The following is a 19,839-nucleotide window of genomic DNA, read 5'->3' on the forward strand; positions in this document are numbered from 1 at the left end:
ACCCATAGCCTCCCACGGCCCTGATGCGTTGCATGTCATCCGAGGGCCAAGGATGCTGCAATATGGGATATAAAATGCTGCCTCCTTTCCGCTTCCTTCTTCAGTTCTTCATTGCTTCGAGCAAACAGAAAACCAGAGAGAGAGAGTCAAAATTAGAGGAACCTAGCGAGGGGAAGAGAATGAAAACCAAGAGAAGAAGAGTGCAGAAAACAGAATGTGAGTGTGTATGTGCGCTGTACAGAGGAGAAGACGATCCCTTTTCTTCTCAGGTAAGCATCTCCTTCTGTTGCAAGTAGATTAGCTCTCCCTTCTATTTATTCACTCATTCCATTTCACCCAAACAAAAATCCTTCTTCCAGCTCGACTGAAGCTCATTCTGTGACCAAAACAGAGCCGAGCCGGACTGTTTCGGTAAGCGTGCTATTCCTCTTCAATTCTTATTTCCTTTCGGTTATTTCTTTGATTTTCAGCTTTAGATTAGTTTACTTAGGTTCTAGCTCGAATTTAAACCAAATCCCTGAGGGTAAAACAACCTAGAAACCGCAGATTTAACTTGAAAACCTGACTGACATGGCAACTGCCATACAAGCGTGTCGCTAGCTGTTCTCCTTGCTCGTAGGTCGATTTCCTCGTGCGTTTGGAGTGCGTGGACCTTATGCTTTACAGTAAGATTGGTGGTAATTAGTTTTTACAAACATTTGGTTTTATATATGCATGTAGGGTGATTAAATCTTCGAAAAATACATGTGTTCTTACTGTTTTTAATTGATATAGAGTGTTTGCGTTTCATGCATGATTTTGTTGATTCAACATTGTTTTTGATGATGATTACTGAAATGATGTATAACACTATGCAGATGGATTAAAATGCTGAAACAAAAGGCAAAACGGAAATCAATTGGCAAACAGAGGCCCAATGCCTCTGTCTGTATTGCCCAGGCACCAACGTCCTGGCTAATGGGGCAGACACGGGTGGCCGTGCGCGATGGTGTGTGTCTTGACACTGTCCAGGCATCCAAAAGTGCTGGGACATGTCCTCTGGCACGCTGCATATGGCGCAGCACACTGCGCACCAGTGAAAGGTTCCTGGTAGGCACCCCTGCTGTGCCAAGAGGACTTGTGCGAAGTACTGTTTTTGCCGAGTGATGTGCGCACATGTGCACAGGGACGCATGGCCAGGCGCCCCAAGTGCTGAGGCATGTGCCCCACTGGCAAGCTGCTACGCACAGCAAGTCGTGCGGGGCACGGGCACTGGCGGGCGTGCACATGTCAAGAGTGCCATGGGCCAAGGCACCTTGTGCCACGGGTCTGGGCTTGTGGAATTTTTTCCCCTACCGGGGTTTCGAGGGCAAATTGTTCAAAAATGTAAAAAAAAATTGATTTGGTGATATGAAATTAAGTTTGAAATTGAAATGGTAAAAGAAAGCAATTGAAATAAAAAAAAATGGACAATAAAATATAAATTTTGAATAAAAGAAATATTAAAGAATCATAAGGAAAATCTAATAAACTTAGAAATTAATTAAGAAATTAGAAATTTGTGAATTAAGGAAATTTTGACTCAACTCAAAAATATGTAAAGATAATTGTTTTGGGAAAAAAAGAGAGTTTTGGGCTAAGCCTAGGGCTAGGCTTAGAGTTTTGGTCTAAACCTAGGGCAAAGCTTTGGTGTAGACTAAATTTAAAATGAAATAAAGTAAGTCTGGGGAAAAAGGGAGTTTTGGTCTAAACCTAGGGCAAGGCTTAGGTCTAGGCTAAATCTAAATAAAATAAGAAAACCAACATGATGTCTACTAAGATGTAATAAACAAAGTTGTCTAGTTAAATCCGTTTACCCTATTCTCTAAGAGGAGTTATCTATTTGTATGTAGGTATGCTTTTGAACACGTGAATGAGTTTCTGAGTCTCCTCGTGGATGAATGTTTAGTTTAATTGGACACTTTGCGTTCACTACCCTGTACACAGGGAGTGAACGAGACGACTAGAGTGATTGAGTGTTTTGTTTGTATATCTATTTTGTTATCTGCACACGTAGGTATGTAACTAGTGTAACTTAAAAATTAATAATACTGTAATAAAATTATATTGAAAAACGAGTCTGAATTTGAGTCTGAGTTCGGGTGTGTGAGTCAGCGATGTGATTTGATTCCATTGTAAGATTTGATTTGATCTTATCCGTTTAGTTCTGATGCCTTTGGAGCCATGATACGTTTGCATTATAATTTTGGTTTGGGTTCTTTAATAATATGAAATGTCGAGAAATGAAACAAATTAAACTGAATTGGTAAGTTATCTGAATATTTCACTACTGAATAAGTATTTGTTTTTAAATGATGGTTGTATGGTTTAATTACTGTTTGTCTTATTAAATTTATTAGAACTCACCCCAATCTAATCCCCCTCCCAGATGATAATTTTACAGATATCCCTGATGATGTCTGTTTGGATGCATTCCAGGATGCTTAATGGGAGCATTAGAAGACTTTCTCTTTTGTATTTTGTTTTGACATGTTAGATTTTTATAAATCCATAATATTTGTATGTAGGATTTAATAGTTTAGTGTCTTAGTTAATGTTATTGTAAGGGATGAATATTCTCCATTTTGTTATTTAAATGCACTTTTAGTCTGCTCAATTGGATGTTAGTATTCAGTTGACATTGGGGCGTCATAGCTTAGATTGATGTTGAGACCTGAAACCATTTAAAAACACATCAATACACACTTGAGATTAAGTATAATTCTTTTGTCTGGCTCGCAAAATAGCGTTGTATCATCTACAAAATGTAAGTGGATTATCTCCTCAGTGTGCTACCCTGCTCCCACTTTAAGGCTTCTAAATAATTCTAACTCCTTAACTTTTATCTGTTTTATTCAAAACTGACATAATTACAATAAAAAGAAGGAAGATAATGGATCTCCTTGTATAAGACGTGTAGAAGCCTTGAAGAAGAACAACGAGCCTCCATTGACCATTACCACAAACAAGGTTATATATTAACAACAATACTAAGGGGGTACCACTCATATACAAAATATTTACATGTCAATCAAATGGTCAATGACATTCCTAAAATCATCTACCCTATTAATTTCATGATCCAAAATCATGAAACCAAAAGTATGAATTCATCTATCTCTAATGTCAACAAAATCCCTTTCAATCTCATCAAAGGCACTAGCATTCCTCTCTTTCCACACCACCCAACGTATAGATAAAGGAATTAAGAGTAGGTGAGTTCTTTTTTTATATAAACCTGCCCACGCCCACAATTCGTCCCTCATAGATCCCGCCATTACCCAATTAATCTCCCAGAGATCGTATACCATAGACAATATGCTATAAACCGTCAGCCACCATAACGTGATATGATTGCATGATTCTGCATCCAGCTTGCATAGGAAACACCGGTTAACCGTGATTCTACCCCTCTTCATCAACATATCAATAGTCAAGATGCAGTCTCTACTAACTTTCCAAGGAAAAAAGGGCCATTCTTGGGGGTGCTGTAATCTTCCAGACCTGTTTAATCGAGAGGAAAGGATAATTCCTCCCATCCCCATTTATCAGCAAAGTATTGTAAGATTCAACAGAAAAAGTTCCATGTTTTCCAAGTTTCCACATCCATTGGTCACTGTGGTTGCCTAATTTGATACGAGACAAAAAGAGCAGTAATTCTTGGTATTAATCAAGTTCCCAGTAATTCTGATTTCTAATAACCTGCACAACTCATTCCCTACTCTCCCCCATAATCGAATAAACTGCCTCAATAACTATGTCTTGCTCTTGTGCAATGCCAAAAACGATCTTTCAATTTAAAATCCCCAATCCACTCATCATCCCAAAACCGGATCGTATAACCTTTGCCAACCATCCACCTAGTGCATTCAAGAAATTTGTGTCTACTCGACCTAATATTCTTCCATAAGCTCATGCCATGTAGTCTATTAACCTCTCTAGTTGCTCCTCCCACTTCCCCCACAGCCCATCGAGTCTCCACCACCTTTTTCTGCAGTCTTCCATCCTCTCTAGTGTATCTTCAAAGACATTTACCATGAAGAGCAACATTCATATCGACTATTGATCTCAAACCGAGGCCCTTCCATAATAGGTCTTTTCACATCCTTCCACTTCACCAAGTGGTATCTTCTATTTTCATCCTCATCACCTGAAAGAAAACAATATTTGATTATTTCAACTTTCCTGGTAATCTTGACCGGTACGGTCAAAACAAAAAGGAAATAAGCGGGTACATTGGCCAATGTACTCTTGATCAACGTAAGTCTCTCATCTTTCGACAAAAAGTTTCTTTTCCACCCCGCAGGTCTCCTCTCAAGCATCTCCACAGTTGGGTCCCAAGTTCTTCCCTCTATAAATTTAGCACCTGTAATCGAACAGAGAAAATATATGAATATTTTCTGCTAATTTCATTCTAATAAATAAGAGATATATATACATACAAAGGGATTTATGTAAGGTAACTAACATAAATTAGTCCATTAATTTGCTACCTATAATTATTAATATATATGAAAAATCAACTACCAATAATTACACTATTATACAAGAAAATATTATGTAATCTTGTAACACTTCTCGTCAAGGAAGGGCATAGATATTAATCTCAGATTGTTACGGAAATATTCAGTTCTAGTTTCATTTAAAGTTTTTGTGAATATATCACATAGGTATTCTCCTGAATCTTCTCACGGATGAAGTGATAATTAATCTCGATACGTTTGGTTCTTTTAGGGTATGCTGGATTGGAGGCAATATGAAGGGCATCCTGACTATCACACCATAGTTTTGCAGGTAAAATAGGATTCAAATCTATTGAACCTAAAATGTGATGTATCCATAAGATTTTACATGTGAATTGAGCCACAACTCTGTATTCGAATTCTACACTAGATCGAGACACGACAATCTGCTTTTTACTTCTCCACGATACTAGGTTCCCATCAACAATAACATAATAACCTGTAATACACCTATCAATTTTAGATTCAATCTAGTCAACATTTGTAAAATATTCAATGTGAGTGTGTTCATGATTACTAAACAATATGCCAAGTTTTAGAACTTATTTTAAGTAGTACAGAATCTGTTTCAGGACTCCCCAATGCTTAATTGTTAGTGTAGACATAAATTGGCTAGTAAGACAGCATATGCAATATTTTAACGAGCTACTATGAGGTAGTTCAATCTCTCAACTAATCATCTGTACTTTTTCGGATCAACAAGAAGATTATTACCATCTTTTGTAAGATGTACATTTGGTACCATTCGTGTGTTGCATGGTTTGGCTCCTAACTTTTCGATTTTTACAAATAGATCAAGTACATACTTCATATGAGATGAGAAAATCATTTTCATACTTGTCACTTCTACTATTAAGAAATATTTTAGTTGACTAAAGTATTTGGTATAAAATTTAGTATGCAAGAATAACTTGAGAGAAGATATTCCTACATAATCATCTCCTGTAATGACAATATCATCAACATAAATAATAAAAAGTATAATACCAGCTGTTGATTGTTTATGAAAGACTGAGTGATCACACTTGCTCTTCTTCAACTCAAATTCTAAAATTACTTCAATAAATTTTTCAAACTACACGCGAGAACTGTACTTCAAGCTATATAAAGATTTATTCAAATAACAGACTTTTTTATACTCCGTCTGAGGAACAAACTTAAGTGGTTGCTATATATACACTTCTTCTAAGAGATTGCTATGAAAGAATCAATTCTTGATAACCAATTGGTGTAAGGGGCAGTTTCGAGATATCGCAATTGAGATGAATAATCAGACAGATGTAAGTTTGGCCATCGGAGAGAAGTTATCAGAATAATCCACCTCATAAATATAAGTATAGCCTTTCACTACAAATCTGACTTTAAGTTTTATCACAGAGCCATCTAGATTCACTTTGATTAAAAATATTCGTTGCATCCTACAACTTGAGTAAATCCACCAAATCCCAAGTATGATTTTCATCGAGAGCATTTATCTTCTGAAGCATTACATTATACTAAATAGAGTGATTTAAAGTCTTCTTAACTGTTTTGGGTATGGAAATTGAATCTATAGAAGTCATTAAAGAGGCAAACGATGGAAATAGATGATCATATAAAATAAGATTAGCAATGGGATAAAAAAATTTAGGAAGAGTGTACTGACGTTTACTTCTGCGAAGACTAATGGTTAGATCAAGGTCATGGGGCGCTTGGATCAGATGACGAGGAAGTTGGTGCAGGACATATATCATTAATCTATTATCTTCTGGAATAAACATGAATAATTGACGGTTGCACTTGAGTCGGAGGCACATCAACACCATTATTAGCTTGCTGAACTAGAGCTGAAGGCACATCATCAGGAGAAACACCATTATTTGATTGTTCAGTAGGCACTTGGTGTGGACATATGAGCCACTCATCGTCCTCCCCCTGACTTGTAGAATTAGACGATGAGGAGCAGGATAATGTATTCTTCGAAAATAGTACATCAGTTGATATTTATTGAGATTTGAAGAGTAACATCAATATCCTTTCTAAAAGTGAGAATATTCCAAAAAGACATACTTCTAAACCTTTGGGTCCAATTTGGTAATATTAGGCCGCACACCTCGAACATAACATATGCTACCAAATACCCTAGTTTGCACTGGACAGAATGAGTTATTTGATAAAAGAACATTGTAAGGAACATCTCTATCAAGTACTATAGATGTCAGACGATTAACTAAAAACAAGCCGTGGAAACAACATCAGCTTATAATTGCTTTGGAACTTGTGTTTATAACAAAAGAACTCGAGCAGTTTCAAGTTAATGTCTGTTCTTCCTCTCTACAACTCCATTTTGAGAGGGTATATCAACACAAGAGAATTGGTGAAGAATCCCTTATTGAGTCATATAGTTCTAAAATGAGTATGACATATTATTTAGTAGTATCGCTTCTCAATACATACACAAAATTATTGAATTGGATTTTGACTTCAGTACAAAAAGCACAAAAATGAGAAAACAATTTAGAACGATTTTTTATAAAATATATCTAAATCATCCAAAAAAAATCATCCGCAAAGGTAACGAAATATTTAAACCCTATTTAAGATACAATAGGATAAGGACCTCAAACATCAAAATGAATTAACACAAAAGTAGATTTAGCTCGTTTATTAATTCTTGGACGTGACGAACTCTAGTGATGTTTTGTAAACCGACATGATTTGCAATTTAATGAAGATATATCATGAAATTGAGGACATAGTTTCTTCAACATGGGAGAGAAAGATGTCCCAATCGACTATGTACTTCAAATTGTTATACGATACTAGAGCAGACAACCGTTTGAGGCACCCAAATGATGTGAGTATAGACATAAACCATAAAGAGAAACCCAAATCCAAAAGAAGAGGAAAACAAACCCAATAATTCAAGAATATAATAGTATTTATATCTCAATCCAAGTGGAAGAAGGAATCAAGCAAGAAAATGGAAGATTTTAAAGAACCAAATCTCGGCTAAAAAAGAAAGATTATGGCCAGCCTTAAACTTCCATTTATTTTCTCCTTAATTTTCTACCATCAATTAAAATCTTCTCCATTAAAAGAAGTTTCCAAAAGGGAAGATCCTATATGGCCTAATTAGTCAAATTTTTTTTAATTTTTATTAATTTTTCAATTAAAATAAGATTCAATTTTTATAATTAATTTAGAAAATCTATTTTCTTGTATTGCCAATAGCCTTATTCTGTAAATAGACATTCAATTTCTAGTTGTAACCATTTAAGATTAAAATCAATAATATTGTGAGTTTTATTCAAGAGAAGTTTTTTCACATTTTTTGTTGAGTAAAGAGTGGATCTATTTATCAATGTAATTTCTTATGGTGTTATTTCATTCTTCTTTTTAATCATTCGTTTTCCAGTTATCTTAATTCCTATCGTTCTTGATAAAGTTCTCATTATTTCAAAGAAAAAGTAGGGAGAGTTTTCATAGGATCAAATTCCTTTGGTGCCGTGAATGACATTGTGTGAGTTTCTGATCATATTAGTTGATATTAGGTTCCACATAATTTGGTATCAGAGTTTTGGCTCTATCTAAAGCTACTATATTTTATTTTTGTACTTTTAATTTTTTTTTGCACCGTTTCTTTTGTCCATTTATTCAAAAAGAAAAAAGGAGAGATTAAGTCTCACACATCGATCCAAGCAAGAAGCAGCAACTTATAGTTCTCTTCGCTTGTAGTCTTAGTTGAGCATCAATTTTACCACTAGTTATTTACTTTCCTTACAATTTACATTTCCTATATCATAAAAAAAAGAAGAAAAAAAAAAAGGAAACCAAGAAAAGAAATCCCGATGAAGTAACCTAATGATTGACAAAGTACTTACCTTTTGGTGCTCAACTATTCTTCTTACTACGATGCAAGAACCAAACTCTTCAAAAGCAAAAAAAAAAATATATATATATATAATCCTTCTTTTACAATCAACGTGCATTCATAGTTACACATATCATCAAGCACCTAGGCTCCATCTTTACTATAGAGCGCAGTGTACAACAGGTATTGACTAGTAGGAACATCTTTCGGATTTCCCCTATGAGTAATATTGAATCCCTACATATTTTATGACTGTCTTTTCTTGTACTCAGTTTCCTTTATCGCTTTAAGCTCTAGTTCCACAACACATCTAAGCATCTAATTTGCATCGTAGTGTTTAACATCGTACATAACACACTCTCTTTTCATCTATGTGTTAAAATTCTTGCTTCTAGTATTTGTGAGGTATTTGTTCCATAGAACTACTTGCAGTGTCTTGAATAATACTTGACAATACTTTAATTCAGGAGTGTTTATCCAACACTCAACTTGAGGACGGAAGATAGAGTAGTAAAAGGCAAGAGTGGGTGAGGTTATCAAAAGATAAAAGTTGAGTGAAATACGAGAGAATTGGTGAAGACTTTTTTTTTAACCAACCTTTTTGCAGGAAATCTTCTTAAAATGTCAAGTGAACATCAAAATCTCACCAACATAATGTTCTTTATGGAGGTTATGCAGACAGAATTGGCACGACTTAGTAAGAAGGTAGATAACTTGAATAGTGGTCGAAGTGAAGCAAGACATGAGACTCCTAATATAAAGCGGACTAGAACTCAATATTCTAAAGATGAGGTCGGGTCCTGTAATGATAAGGAGGAAGACTGGGTTAAAATGAGAGAAGATAGGAGGGACAATAATATCAACTCCATCAAAATGACAATACCACCATTCAAAGGTAGAAATGATGTAAAAGCCTATTTGGAGTGGAAAAGAAAAGTAGAGTTGATCTTCGCTTGCCACAACTACAATGAAGAAAAAAAAATCAAGCCGACAGTTGTAGAATTCACCGATTATGTCCTAGTGTGGTGGGATAAACTAATCCTCACTAGACGACGTAACGAAGAACGACCAGTCTTCACTTGGAGAGAGATGAAGGCCATCATACGAAAAAGGTCGTGCCCTCTTATTATTATAGCGAAATGCATAAAAAATTGTAACGTTTGACACAGAGATTTATATCTATTGAGGATTATCACAAGGAGATGGAAATGACCATGATTAAGGTCAATATCGAAGAAGATCCGGAAGCAACCATGACAAGATTCTTGGGAGGTCTTAATAAAGAGATTGCCAACATTGTGGAATTGCAATACTATATGGAGCTGGAAGACATGGTACACATGACCATGAGAATTGGGAGACAACTCAAGTACAAAAGAAGGCGCACGTCATCTCTTACCCCTACTTATAGTTCGGAATGGCCCAAGAAAGAAGAAAACAAGGGAGTAGACGAGAAAAAGAAAAAGTTCATACCACCTGATATAAAAGGTAGGATTTCTAACTTATCTTAGAAGCATAGTACAATTGAATACTTTAGGTGTCTCGGAACTAGACATATTGCATCTTACTACCCAAATAAGAAGATTATGTTATTGAGAGATGATGGCGGAATTGATAGTACCAGTGATTGTGAGAGTGAAGATAATGATAGCATGCCACCATTGGAGGATGTTGAGGAAAGTGTTGAATATCTAGTTTAGGGAGAAACTTTGGGGATTAGGAGAGTTATGAATGTTCAAGTGAAGCCCGAAAAAAGTAATCAGAGAGAGAATATCTTTCACACTCGTTGCCTTATAAATGGGAAGATATGTAGTCTCATTATAGATGAGGGTAACTGCACCAACGTTGCCAGTACTATCCTAGTTGATAAATTTGGGTTGACATGCACGCGCCATCTTCACCCTTACAAGTTGTAGTGGTTGACTAATTGTGGAGAGATAAAAGTGACTAAGCAGGTATTAGTTTTCTTCTCTATTGGGCGATACACTGATAAAATTCGTTGTGATGTTGTGTCCATGCATGCTAGTCACATCCTACTTGGAAGACCCTGATAGTACGATAAGCGTGCAACTTATGATGGCTATTAGAATCGTTATTCCTTTAGCATGAGTGCTCAGTATTTTACACTTGCACTGCTATTACTTAAGGAAGTATTCAAAGATCAGTAGCAACTCAAAAACTCATAAAGTCTGGAGGAAATGAACGGTTGAGCAGCATGAAAAGAGAATGTTTCTATATGAAAAAAGAGCTTAGGAGGTCATATTTCAAGAAAAATTATCAACTCACCTCAAACTTTTTTTGTTTAATAGTGTTGTTTTGCATGATATTTTCTTTAAAAAAAAAGAATTGGTGAAACCCCTACATAAGAAGTATCATATTCGAAAACGAATTATTTTTGAAGGGGGAGGGGATGATGTGAGCATGGACATGAATCATAAGGAAAAGGCCCAATTCAAAAGAAGAAGAAAACAAGCCCAACAACTTAAGAATATAATAGTACTTACATCTCAATCTAAGTGGAAGAGGGAATCAAGTAAGAAAAAGGAAGACTTTTAAAGAACCAAATCCCGGCTAAAAATGAAAGATTATGGTCAGTTCCAAACTTCCATTTATTTTCTCCCTAATTTTCTACAATCAATTAAAATCTTCTCCGTTAAATTTTTTTTCCAGAAAGTAAGATTCAATCTAGCCTAATTAGTCAAAATGTTCTTTTATTAATTTTTCAATTAAAGTAAGATTTAATTTCTACAATTATTTTAGGAGATCTATTTCTTTTTATTGCCAATGACCTTACTTTATAAATAGACATTCAATTTCTAGTATAAGTATTCAAGATTAAAATCAATAATATTATGAGTTTTATTCAAGAGAGATTTTTTCATATTTCTTGTTGAGAAATAGTGGATCTACTTATTAAGGTAATTTTTTGTGGTGTTCTTCCATTCTTCTTTTTAATTCTTCGTTTCTTAGTGATCTTATTTCCTATTATTTTTGATAGAGAGTTAAATAGGGAGAGTTTTCATATGATCAAATTTTTTTGGTGTCTTGAATGACATTGTGTAAGTTTATGATCACATTGGTTGATCTAGGGTTCTGCATCACCAAGTATCAAGAATGTAGAGACTATTTGATACATGTCCTTTAACAACATTCTGTTTCGTCATAGGAGTCTACTCACATAAATCAAATTGAAAATAAGTTTTGGTAGACTTAATACAGATAACAGGACAATAGATGAGATTGGTTTACGGTCTCAGAACCCTCAATGTTATAGGTTGACCGATCAGAAATGGTTATAGTAGAATATGTTTTATGTGATCGAAAACTAGAAAATATATTATGATTACCTATCATGTGATCTGTAGCACTAGAATCAATCAGCCATTTGTTTAAATAGGAGATAAGATAGTTTTTACCTGATTCATTAATAGTAGAGAATTTCTTCAAAGATTCCTAATACTGAGAGAACTTAGCATACTTGTCAGCTAAAATTATAACTATTTTCTTAGAAAAAGAGTTAGCAATAGTAGCAACAATATTAGCAGTCTGTGTTCTCTTCTTGCGACTTTGCAATTTCTTGCAGTACCGCTTTATATTCCCTTACTCATATCAGTAGTAGCAGACAATATTACTACTCATTTTAATTCAAGAATTAAATTGTCAGACGAAAATCATTAAAAACACCCAGAAAACCAGCAACCAAAAAAATAGCCGAAACAGGTGAAAAACAAATAGTGAGAATTACCACTATTAGGAGTAGACAACCACTCACAGGAAAACACTACTACGTCCAAAAAAGTCACAACCATGCATTAAAATAGAAACCACTGCGTATAACCACCAGAAAAGCCCCACACGCCGTCGTACGCGCCGCCATCAGAATCTCACGTGCTGCCGCTGAAATCATCATGCACCATCGCCGGAACCACCACGAGAAGCCGTGATTTGACCGGAAAACACCAAAGATCTGTGGCGCGCTCAGATCTGGAATGGATCTCGTAAAATTGTGCAGTAAACATCGTGGATCTGGCTTCATGCAACTGGCGACCGCCGCAGCTCTCTTCTTCACGCAGATCTGGTTGTGCCGGGGACAGCTTGCCACCGCCGCTTTGTCTTCTCCCCGCCACACGATTTGTCTGTTCCAAGTAGCGCACAGTCCCGAGCTTCTTTTGGCTTCTCCATTCCTCCGACAAGCAATCTGTTTGGCTTCTCCAAACAGAGCCGCCGCTCCACTCTGCTTCCTCACTGTCAGTCGATCTGGCTCCTAGTGCGCAGATCTGGTTGGATCGGATCTGCTCATGCTGCTGTTCGATCGGTGAGACCTTTGCTTTCGCCTGACGCCTTTTTGTTTTTAAACGATCTGCCAAATCAGAGCTCTGTCCGTCACGATCTGATCAAGTCTTCTTCTTCAGACACTTCGCTGCGATCCAGATGCCTCCACCCACCGCTCCAGATCTGGCTGGTGACAACGCCTCTCTTTCTAAGTTAGTTCTGATACCATGTAATTGAACAGAAAAATATAAGAATATTTTCTGATTATTTTATTTTAATAGGTTAGAGATATATATATATATATATACAGAGGAATTTATGTAAGGTAACTAACATAAATTAATCTATTAATTTGCTACTTATAATTATGCTAATATATGTGAAAAGTCAACCAATAATTACGCTATTATACAAAAAAATATTTTGTAATCTTGTAACAGTTCTTTTCCGGACTTGATCCTATGGGAGAAGATGACCTTCCTGGGTTCCCTTTAGTCTGATGCTCATGGGAATTACTTGGATATCCCTGATTTTTCTGCATGGGAATTGGGATGCTATGGGGTCACATGACAAGTTGTCGGTTTTGTGTTCATTGTTTTGTTATGCTTTGTTTATTTATATGGTTCTCTTTTCATTCTTTTCTCAGCCATATAATTTATTCATTATATCTTTTGTATTAAAAAGAAAGTTACAGCTAATAAAGAAAACTATAAATGAGAAAATTATAAGAGCTTATCTCCTTAAGATTTGCCTAAAAGAAAATTAAAGTATTATAATGCGTAAATAGCTTTGAATACAAATAACAACAATTTTAAAAATTTCTTTAATAGAAAACTTATTCCAGATTAAGATCTTATCTGCATCACTAGGTTTTCACGAAATGTTACATGTAAATTTATGGATTGGGTCAAGTCATTATGTATATCCTTATGATTTGCTCTCTTTGTTCTTTACTTCAATCTCTTAGAGGAGCTACACAAAAGGAAACTGAAGAGGAGATGGGTGTTAAGATTGTTTTTCCATCATCAAAGAAAGAAGATTCTATTGGTAAGTTTAAGTTTGTGGTATATCTGTTAAATAGTGCTCAATGTGTAAAGCTTTTTGATCAGCTATCAACATGGTAAAATTCAGGTGCATTTTAACTTTGCTTAATTATCTTTTGCAGTTATTGAAGGTGCATCAGCTGATGGTGTGACTAGAGCTTCAGAAAAGATACAAACTATCATTGACAAGGTCTATTACCAAATAACTTTTTCTTGTTGAAGTAGCAGTGTTCTTTTTAATATTGTACAAAACATATTAAACCTAGGTATGATAATATAGTTTTTTTAACACACAACAAAAATATTTTTGGATAGAGAAAGAAGAATACATAAAATAGAGGACTAAATAATCTCCCAAAAGAAAAAAAAAAGATAGAAAGGAAAAGGATAATGTCCAACTATCCTAAAAATAGCGATAGCTGGCCAATCTCTATGTGACATTGACAGAAAAATCGTTGAAGTGCCCATGCGCCTTCGCCCAAAGAAACATCAAGAAACAACTGATCCCAAAAAACAAAATGGAGATACTTGATCCTTGAAGATCCTTTAGTTCCTCTCCAGCCAAATCACTCACAACCCAACAAAGAAAGCACCACCTCAAAGAGCCTTAGTCTGATTTTTCTTGCCAAAACCTAGAAGTGCAGAAGACAGAAAAAGGTCAATGTTATAAAGAGAAGCACAAGAAACACTAAATATACCAGAAATTTTGGACCAAAGCCTCATGGCCAATCACAATGCAAAAAGAAATGGTTATGAATCTCAAAAGCTTTATAGAATATCACACGCACCCACACACACCTGAGACGAAGTATGATATAGTCTGTGAACTTGGAGAAAATCATGGTAAATAATTAGTATACATCCTATCATTATGAGTTGAAGTTTTGTGGGTCAAAAAGGCAAACTAAGATTTGCAATAAAAATGCTCGAAGAATCCAAAAATCAAATTCTGCAATCAGGGTTGCTAGAAAAATATGATAGAATTGAGGAGTTGAATAAAAAACAATTTATATCATCACTTCTTGATCATCAAGGTTTCTTAAAAATGTTCATAGTCTAAGAACGAAAGTCAACAGAATGATCCAAGAAAGAGGAAATAGGAGACTTATGGCTCTAGGACAAAGTATAAAGGCGAGGGGATCGAGAGGCAAGATAGTGTCACTCCAAAGATTCTCCCAGGAGAGAAACCAAGAGCCATCACCCACCTAAACCAAGCAAGGGTAAAAAGAAAAACAAAGGTTAGATAACCATTTATGGCTTCCCAAGGGCATTTTTATCTAATGAAGACATTTGCTTTGGAGTCTCAACCATTCTAGTGCAAACCAAACTTATTCTTGAATCCTCTCTGCTAGAAAGAGGAAATTGCCATAACTATTTATTCAAAAGAGACTAATTTTTATTATAGAGGTTTCCAATGCCAAGCCCACCATTAGTCTTAGGCAGACTAGACACCTCCCTCGCTGAGCCGCCCTTCATAGACTCGTTCGACCAAGACCAAGGATATATATATATATATATATATTTAATTGAAAGAAGATATACTAATAGGTAGAAAAAGATACAGAAAATGAGGATTAGGTATCCTCCTAAAAACAATAACTTTTAAGATGGAAAAAGATCGGTGCCTAACGTTCTGATTGGATGACTTACATGAGGGTTCATTAATGTTAGGTACGGTCCGGTATGTATAAGGTTCATTAATGTTTAAATTTAACCATATTTGGATGATGGTTTATTAATGTCTGATAGTGACAGTTGTTTTTGTTTGGGTTGACAAAATGATATGATTGTATATTTGAACAAATTTTCTATTTTGTCCTTGTATTATTGTATATAACTATAAATGAAAAATAAAATGAGAAAAAATTAAAAAAATATATAATGTTAAATATAGAGATATATAAATATATATAATTAAATATATACATATATATATAATTAAAATATTATATATATGTATAATATTTAAGTAAAAATATAAATACACATATATATGATAAAATATATATATCTAAATATATTATATACATGTATTTATATATAATTAAATATATAAATACATATATACATATATAAATTTATATATATATGTAATAAAATATATATAATTAAATATATGTATATATAAAATCGATTTATGTATATATAATTAAAAATATAAATACATGAATTTAATTGAATATATAGATACATATTTATATATAAAAAATATATATAATTAAATATATATATATATACAATATTTTAAAAAGAAAAAGAAGAATATAAGAAGAAGTGTCAAGTAGAAGAAATTAAAGAGAAGGGTAATGTTGTAAATAATAAAAAATATTAAGGGTATAAAAGGAAAAAATTATCAAACCATCATAAAACCACCGAATCAGTGGTTTGAAAAAATAGAAAAAATCATGATTTTGAGAATCATGACTCAACCACTAAAAAATTATACCATGTATTTGGAAATGAAAATAAACAGAAAAAAATTATGAAAAAATCATACCATCATTATTGAACTATCATCCAAACAAGCCTTAAGTCTTTTGCGGGAGCCAAATCTTGTTTGTGGAATCAGTAGTAATAACAGAGAATGGATCCCCTAGGTGCATCCAAGTAATAGTTTGTTTCTGGTTTTAGCATGTATGATCATCTTTTCCGAATTTTATCCTAAAAGTATAGTGAGAAAAGTCAAATGTTTTTGCAGTTCAAGTTTTGTAATAACTTGTTGACTAGCGCAAGATTAGCACACAATTTAGGTACATATAATACGTTTTTTAGGATAAGGATAGGAGTAAGTTTAATGCCATCATTGTCTATAATGGTATTAAGGGAACCATTTAGAGTGAATCTTTTTATTACTTTAATATGAAGCATATGTATGAAAATGTTTAAAAGTATCAGTCATACGATCTGTGACTCCTGAATTTATAATTGAAGAATTTTCAAAGAGTTTATCTAAAACATTTAGTTTATATGAGATAGAAAATGTATCTAAGTGTGCCACAAAATCCATACCTGTTTGTTTCTCCAAGGACGCAAGTTGAGTTTTTAGTCTTTTAATCTCCACTTTAAATTCATTAAGATTTAAAATTGCCATGTTGGAATTTTCTCCAACAACTTGGACATAATCTCCAGCACAATTTAAAAATTCTCAGAGCAATTAAGGCCGATTGAAACAACAGCTGATTGGAGTTGCTTTATTGAAAAAAAAGGACTGATTCGCGCTGGTTGGTTGTGAGACTGTTGACTGGTTATAGACTAGTTCATGGCTGTAGGGAACAACGGCTTGAGGTGCGTGGGCGCGTCTATTCCAAAGAGTTGACCTGCAGATGTAGTCCGCTAGTGGATGCAACTTCTGCTCAAAATGAAAATTCTACTGCCTCAGAGGATGTTTTAAGGACTGATGGAACAGCTACTTCAACAACGGTGCGTGACGCAGATCCAAACGAAACAATTTATGCTGAAAGGCTGAGAAAAATGAGAGGAATCGTATCTGGAGAGACATCAATACAATTGACTCTGCAATTCTTATATAGCCATAACAAGTTTGGTCGTCTAATATCGAAGACAATAAAGCAATTTGTTGAGATGAGAAATAGTGTATGCCACAATACCACTATTTATGATATGCAATAATGCTCGCGAGAACAACTGTAGGCACATTTCTCTGGGATAATCTAGACTGGTTGAGCAGGGCCACTAATTGGGCTGTGTTTAGTGCGACAGCTGGGCTCAAAACAGAGCGAACGGAACAGAGCAAAAATAAGGGCTGTGTACTCGAAACCTAGCACGTGAATAGGGCAGAAACAGAGGGAAAACAGGGTTTTTCGCACGAAAAAGAGCATGAGAACAGGGCAGAAACAGAGTACGTGAAACAGAGCCAAACAGGGCACAGAAAAGAGTGGTAAATAGAGCGCAAAAGATGGAGAAAAACATAGCAAATCGGCATGCAAAAACACAGCAGATCTGTGCGCAAAAACAGAGCAATGGCAGCTGAAGAAGAAACCTCTGAAATAGAAGGCGGCTGGGTGTTTTCCGGCTATGAAGGCCTGCTGGACAAAGCAAATGCATCTCAAGCAGGGACCGTACTTGGCTGCTGCTGAACAGAGGCTGCTGTCGTGCTGGCTGGCTATAAGGCTGGTCCCGTTAAGGTTTTTTTTTAATGGTTTTCTTAGTTTTGGCAGTTAAGGCCTATCAGGTTTTGCAAAAGAGTTAAGGGTTTCTTTAACATAGGGCTCCGATATCATTTTGAGAATGGTTTGATGTATATTTTATTGAATATTACAACACTATATATACAGATTTTCTAAAATGAAAAATGAAATAGATAATAAATTACAATTAATTACAAATGATGTATATTACCTTTATACCTTTTAACCTACTTATCCTTCTTTAACAGTTTGCAATGGGTTTAACACCTTTTTCTTCCGCAATCCCTTCGATGCCTTCCTTTTGCACCCGTCTATTTAGAATGGGCACCTGGTTGTGTGAAGCCATAAGCAAGAGACGATAACAAGCGTAGAGCCTTGGACAAATCTGCTGTAACTAGACCCAAGAAGAAAGGGAACTGGGTTGATTGTAGGAGAACCCTAGGAATAGCGGATATCGCCTAGTCTAGGGACGAGAACCTGGGTTGTGCCTGGATTGAAAATGCACTTAATAGTCATCAGTTTAGAGCGGAGAAGCAGAGCCGATAAAGAACAGTCTCGGGTTTTCTGCTAATTTCTTTTTTCTTCTGATTAATTTTCTTCTGTGCTATGTGTTCTCTCTCTCTCTCTCTCTTTTCTAAAGAAAAAACGTAAATGTAGCATAGAGGAACATGGTTTAGAAAGATAGTAAACAATTAAAGAAAAAGTCAATAATGAACCATCTATTCATTTATAGTGTTTACATGGCCTAAAATTATTAGAATTTTTAAATAAGAAAACAAGAACAAAATATCCTTATTAATTATAAACAAGAAATAAATTCCTAAGCAATAATCCTATTACAATTTCTAAAAAGCAAAATATCCTTATTAATATATTAAGAAAATAATTACATAAATGTCTTGCAATACTAAAATATGTCCATTCCTATTCTATCATTTTCTCATCACTGCTGGCCATGTAATAACTATTTATCTGCCTTCTATGTGGTTGTGGATTGGAGTTCATTTTCCAGGCTGTCAGAGGTCCAAATCTTGATTACTCACACTTTGTGTCTCTTCCATTGGCTATACACCCGCAATTGGTTGATAGACTTTTCAGTTTTCAGAATTCTATACTGAGAACTAGTGATACTTTCCCAAATGAGAATTCAGAAAGTGATTCTAATGAAGATTTTCCTGTTGATCAAAATATGGAACCGGCAGTGGGTAAAAGATCTAATGTTGCAGTTGAACTTAAAGTTGAAGAGAACAATGTTAAAGTCGATTTAAAGAGCATAGCAGCTCCAATGTCTCCTACCTTATCTGGTACGAAACTAGTTATATCTTGATTTTGAAGGACCATTGCTAGTCTCTGAGTTGCAGGCACTATTTAGCTTCCATTTTGGTAGTCATAGTTCTGATTATATATTAACAGGTTGCAAGAGATTGATGACTTGAGGTTAATGGACTTGCATGGTGTTTTTATAAACTGTTGCTTATTTCTTGTATATACTTTAGCTCCTGTCCATTTATAGACATGATTTTCATTAAAGCCTTCAATTGTTCAACCTCAAATTTGTCTTTTACAGTGAAATTATTTAGTTTCAATTGTTTCCTCCTAAAATTGATTATAGTGTAAAAATAATTTTTCATGCAATAATTCATTTAAATTTGTCTTTTTTGATTATTTTTTTATGTAATTAAATTATTATTTGCTTGAGAAAGGAAATTCAATCATTAAAAAACCACTCAAGTACATATATAGATTTTTGTTTCTCTATGGAAAGTCCATCTTAAATGGGTTTGCCTTAACCAAAATATTTAGAATCCTCAACCAGTGATCTCTTATGTAAGCAAAAGAGAATTGATGACTTTCTTTGACAAAAGAAGAAATATTATTTAAGAAAAAATGAGAAGAAATGCAAGAAAGAAGATAAGATATTCTCCTAAAGCCTTCTAAGCCTAGAAGGTCAAAGCAGCAAATACCAGAAAAATATACAATAA

General features: G+C 34.7%; 1 protein-coding gene across 1 annotated transcript in view; it reads left to right on the forward strand.

Annotated features, from left to right (window-relative positions):
• Positions 1–19,839, forward strand: part of LOC110810160 (uncharacterized) — a 54,737-nt gene that overhangs the window by 24,055 nt on the left and 10,843 nt on the right. The window contains exons 7-9 of the mRNA XM_088218135.1: positions 13,634–13,713; positions 13,832–13,899; positions 18,870–19,161. Coding sequence (XP_088074261.1) covers positions 13,634–13,713; positions 13,832–13,899; positions 18,870–19,161 — 440 coding nt within the window. The remainder of the gene's footprint in view (positions 1–13,633; positions 13,714–13,831; positions 13,900–18,869; positions 19,162–19,839) is intronic.

This window comes from Carica papaya, chromosome 4, assembly GCF_054855325.1.
Source record: "Carica papaya isolate Zhongbai chromosome 4, ASM5485532v1, whole genome shotgun sequence".
NCBI classification, from domain to species: domain Eukaryota; kingdom Viridiplantae; phylum Streptophyta; class Magnoliopsida; order Brassicales; family Caricaceae; genus Carica; species Carica papaya.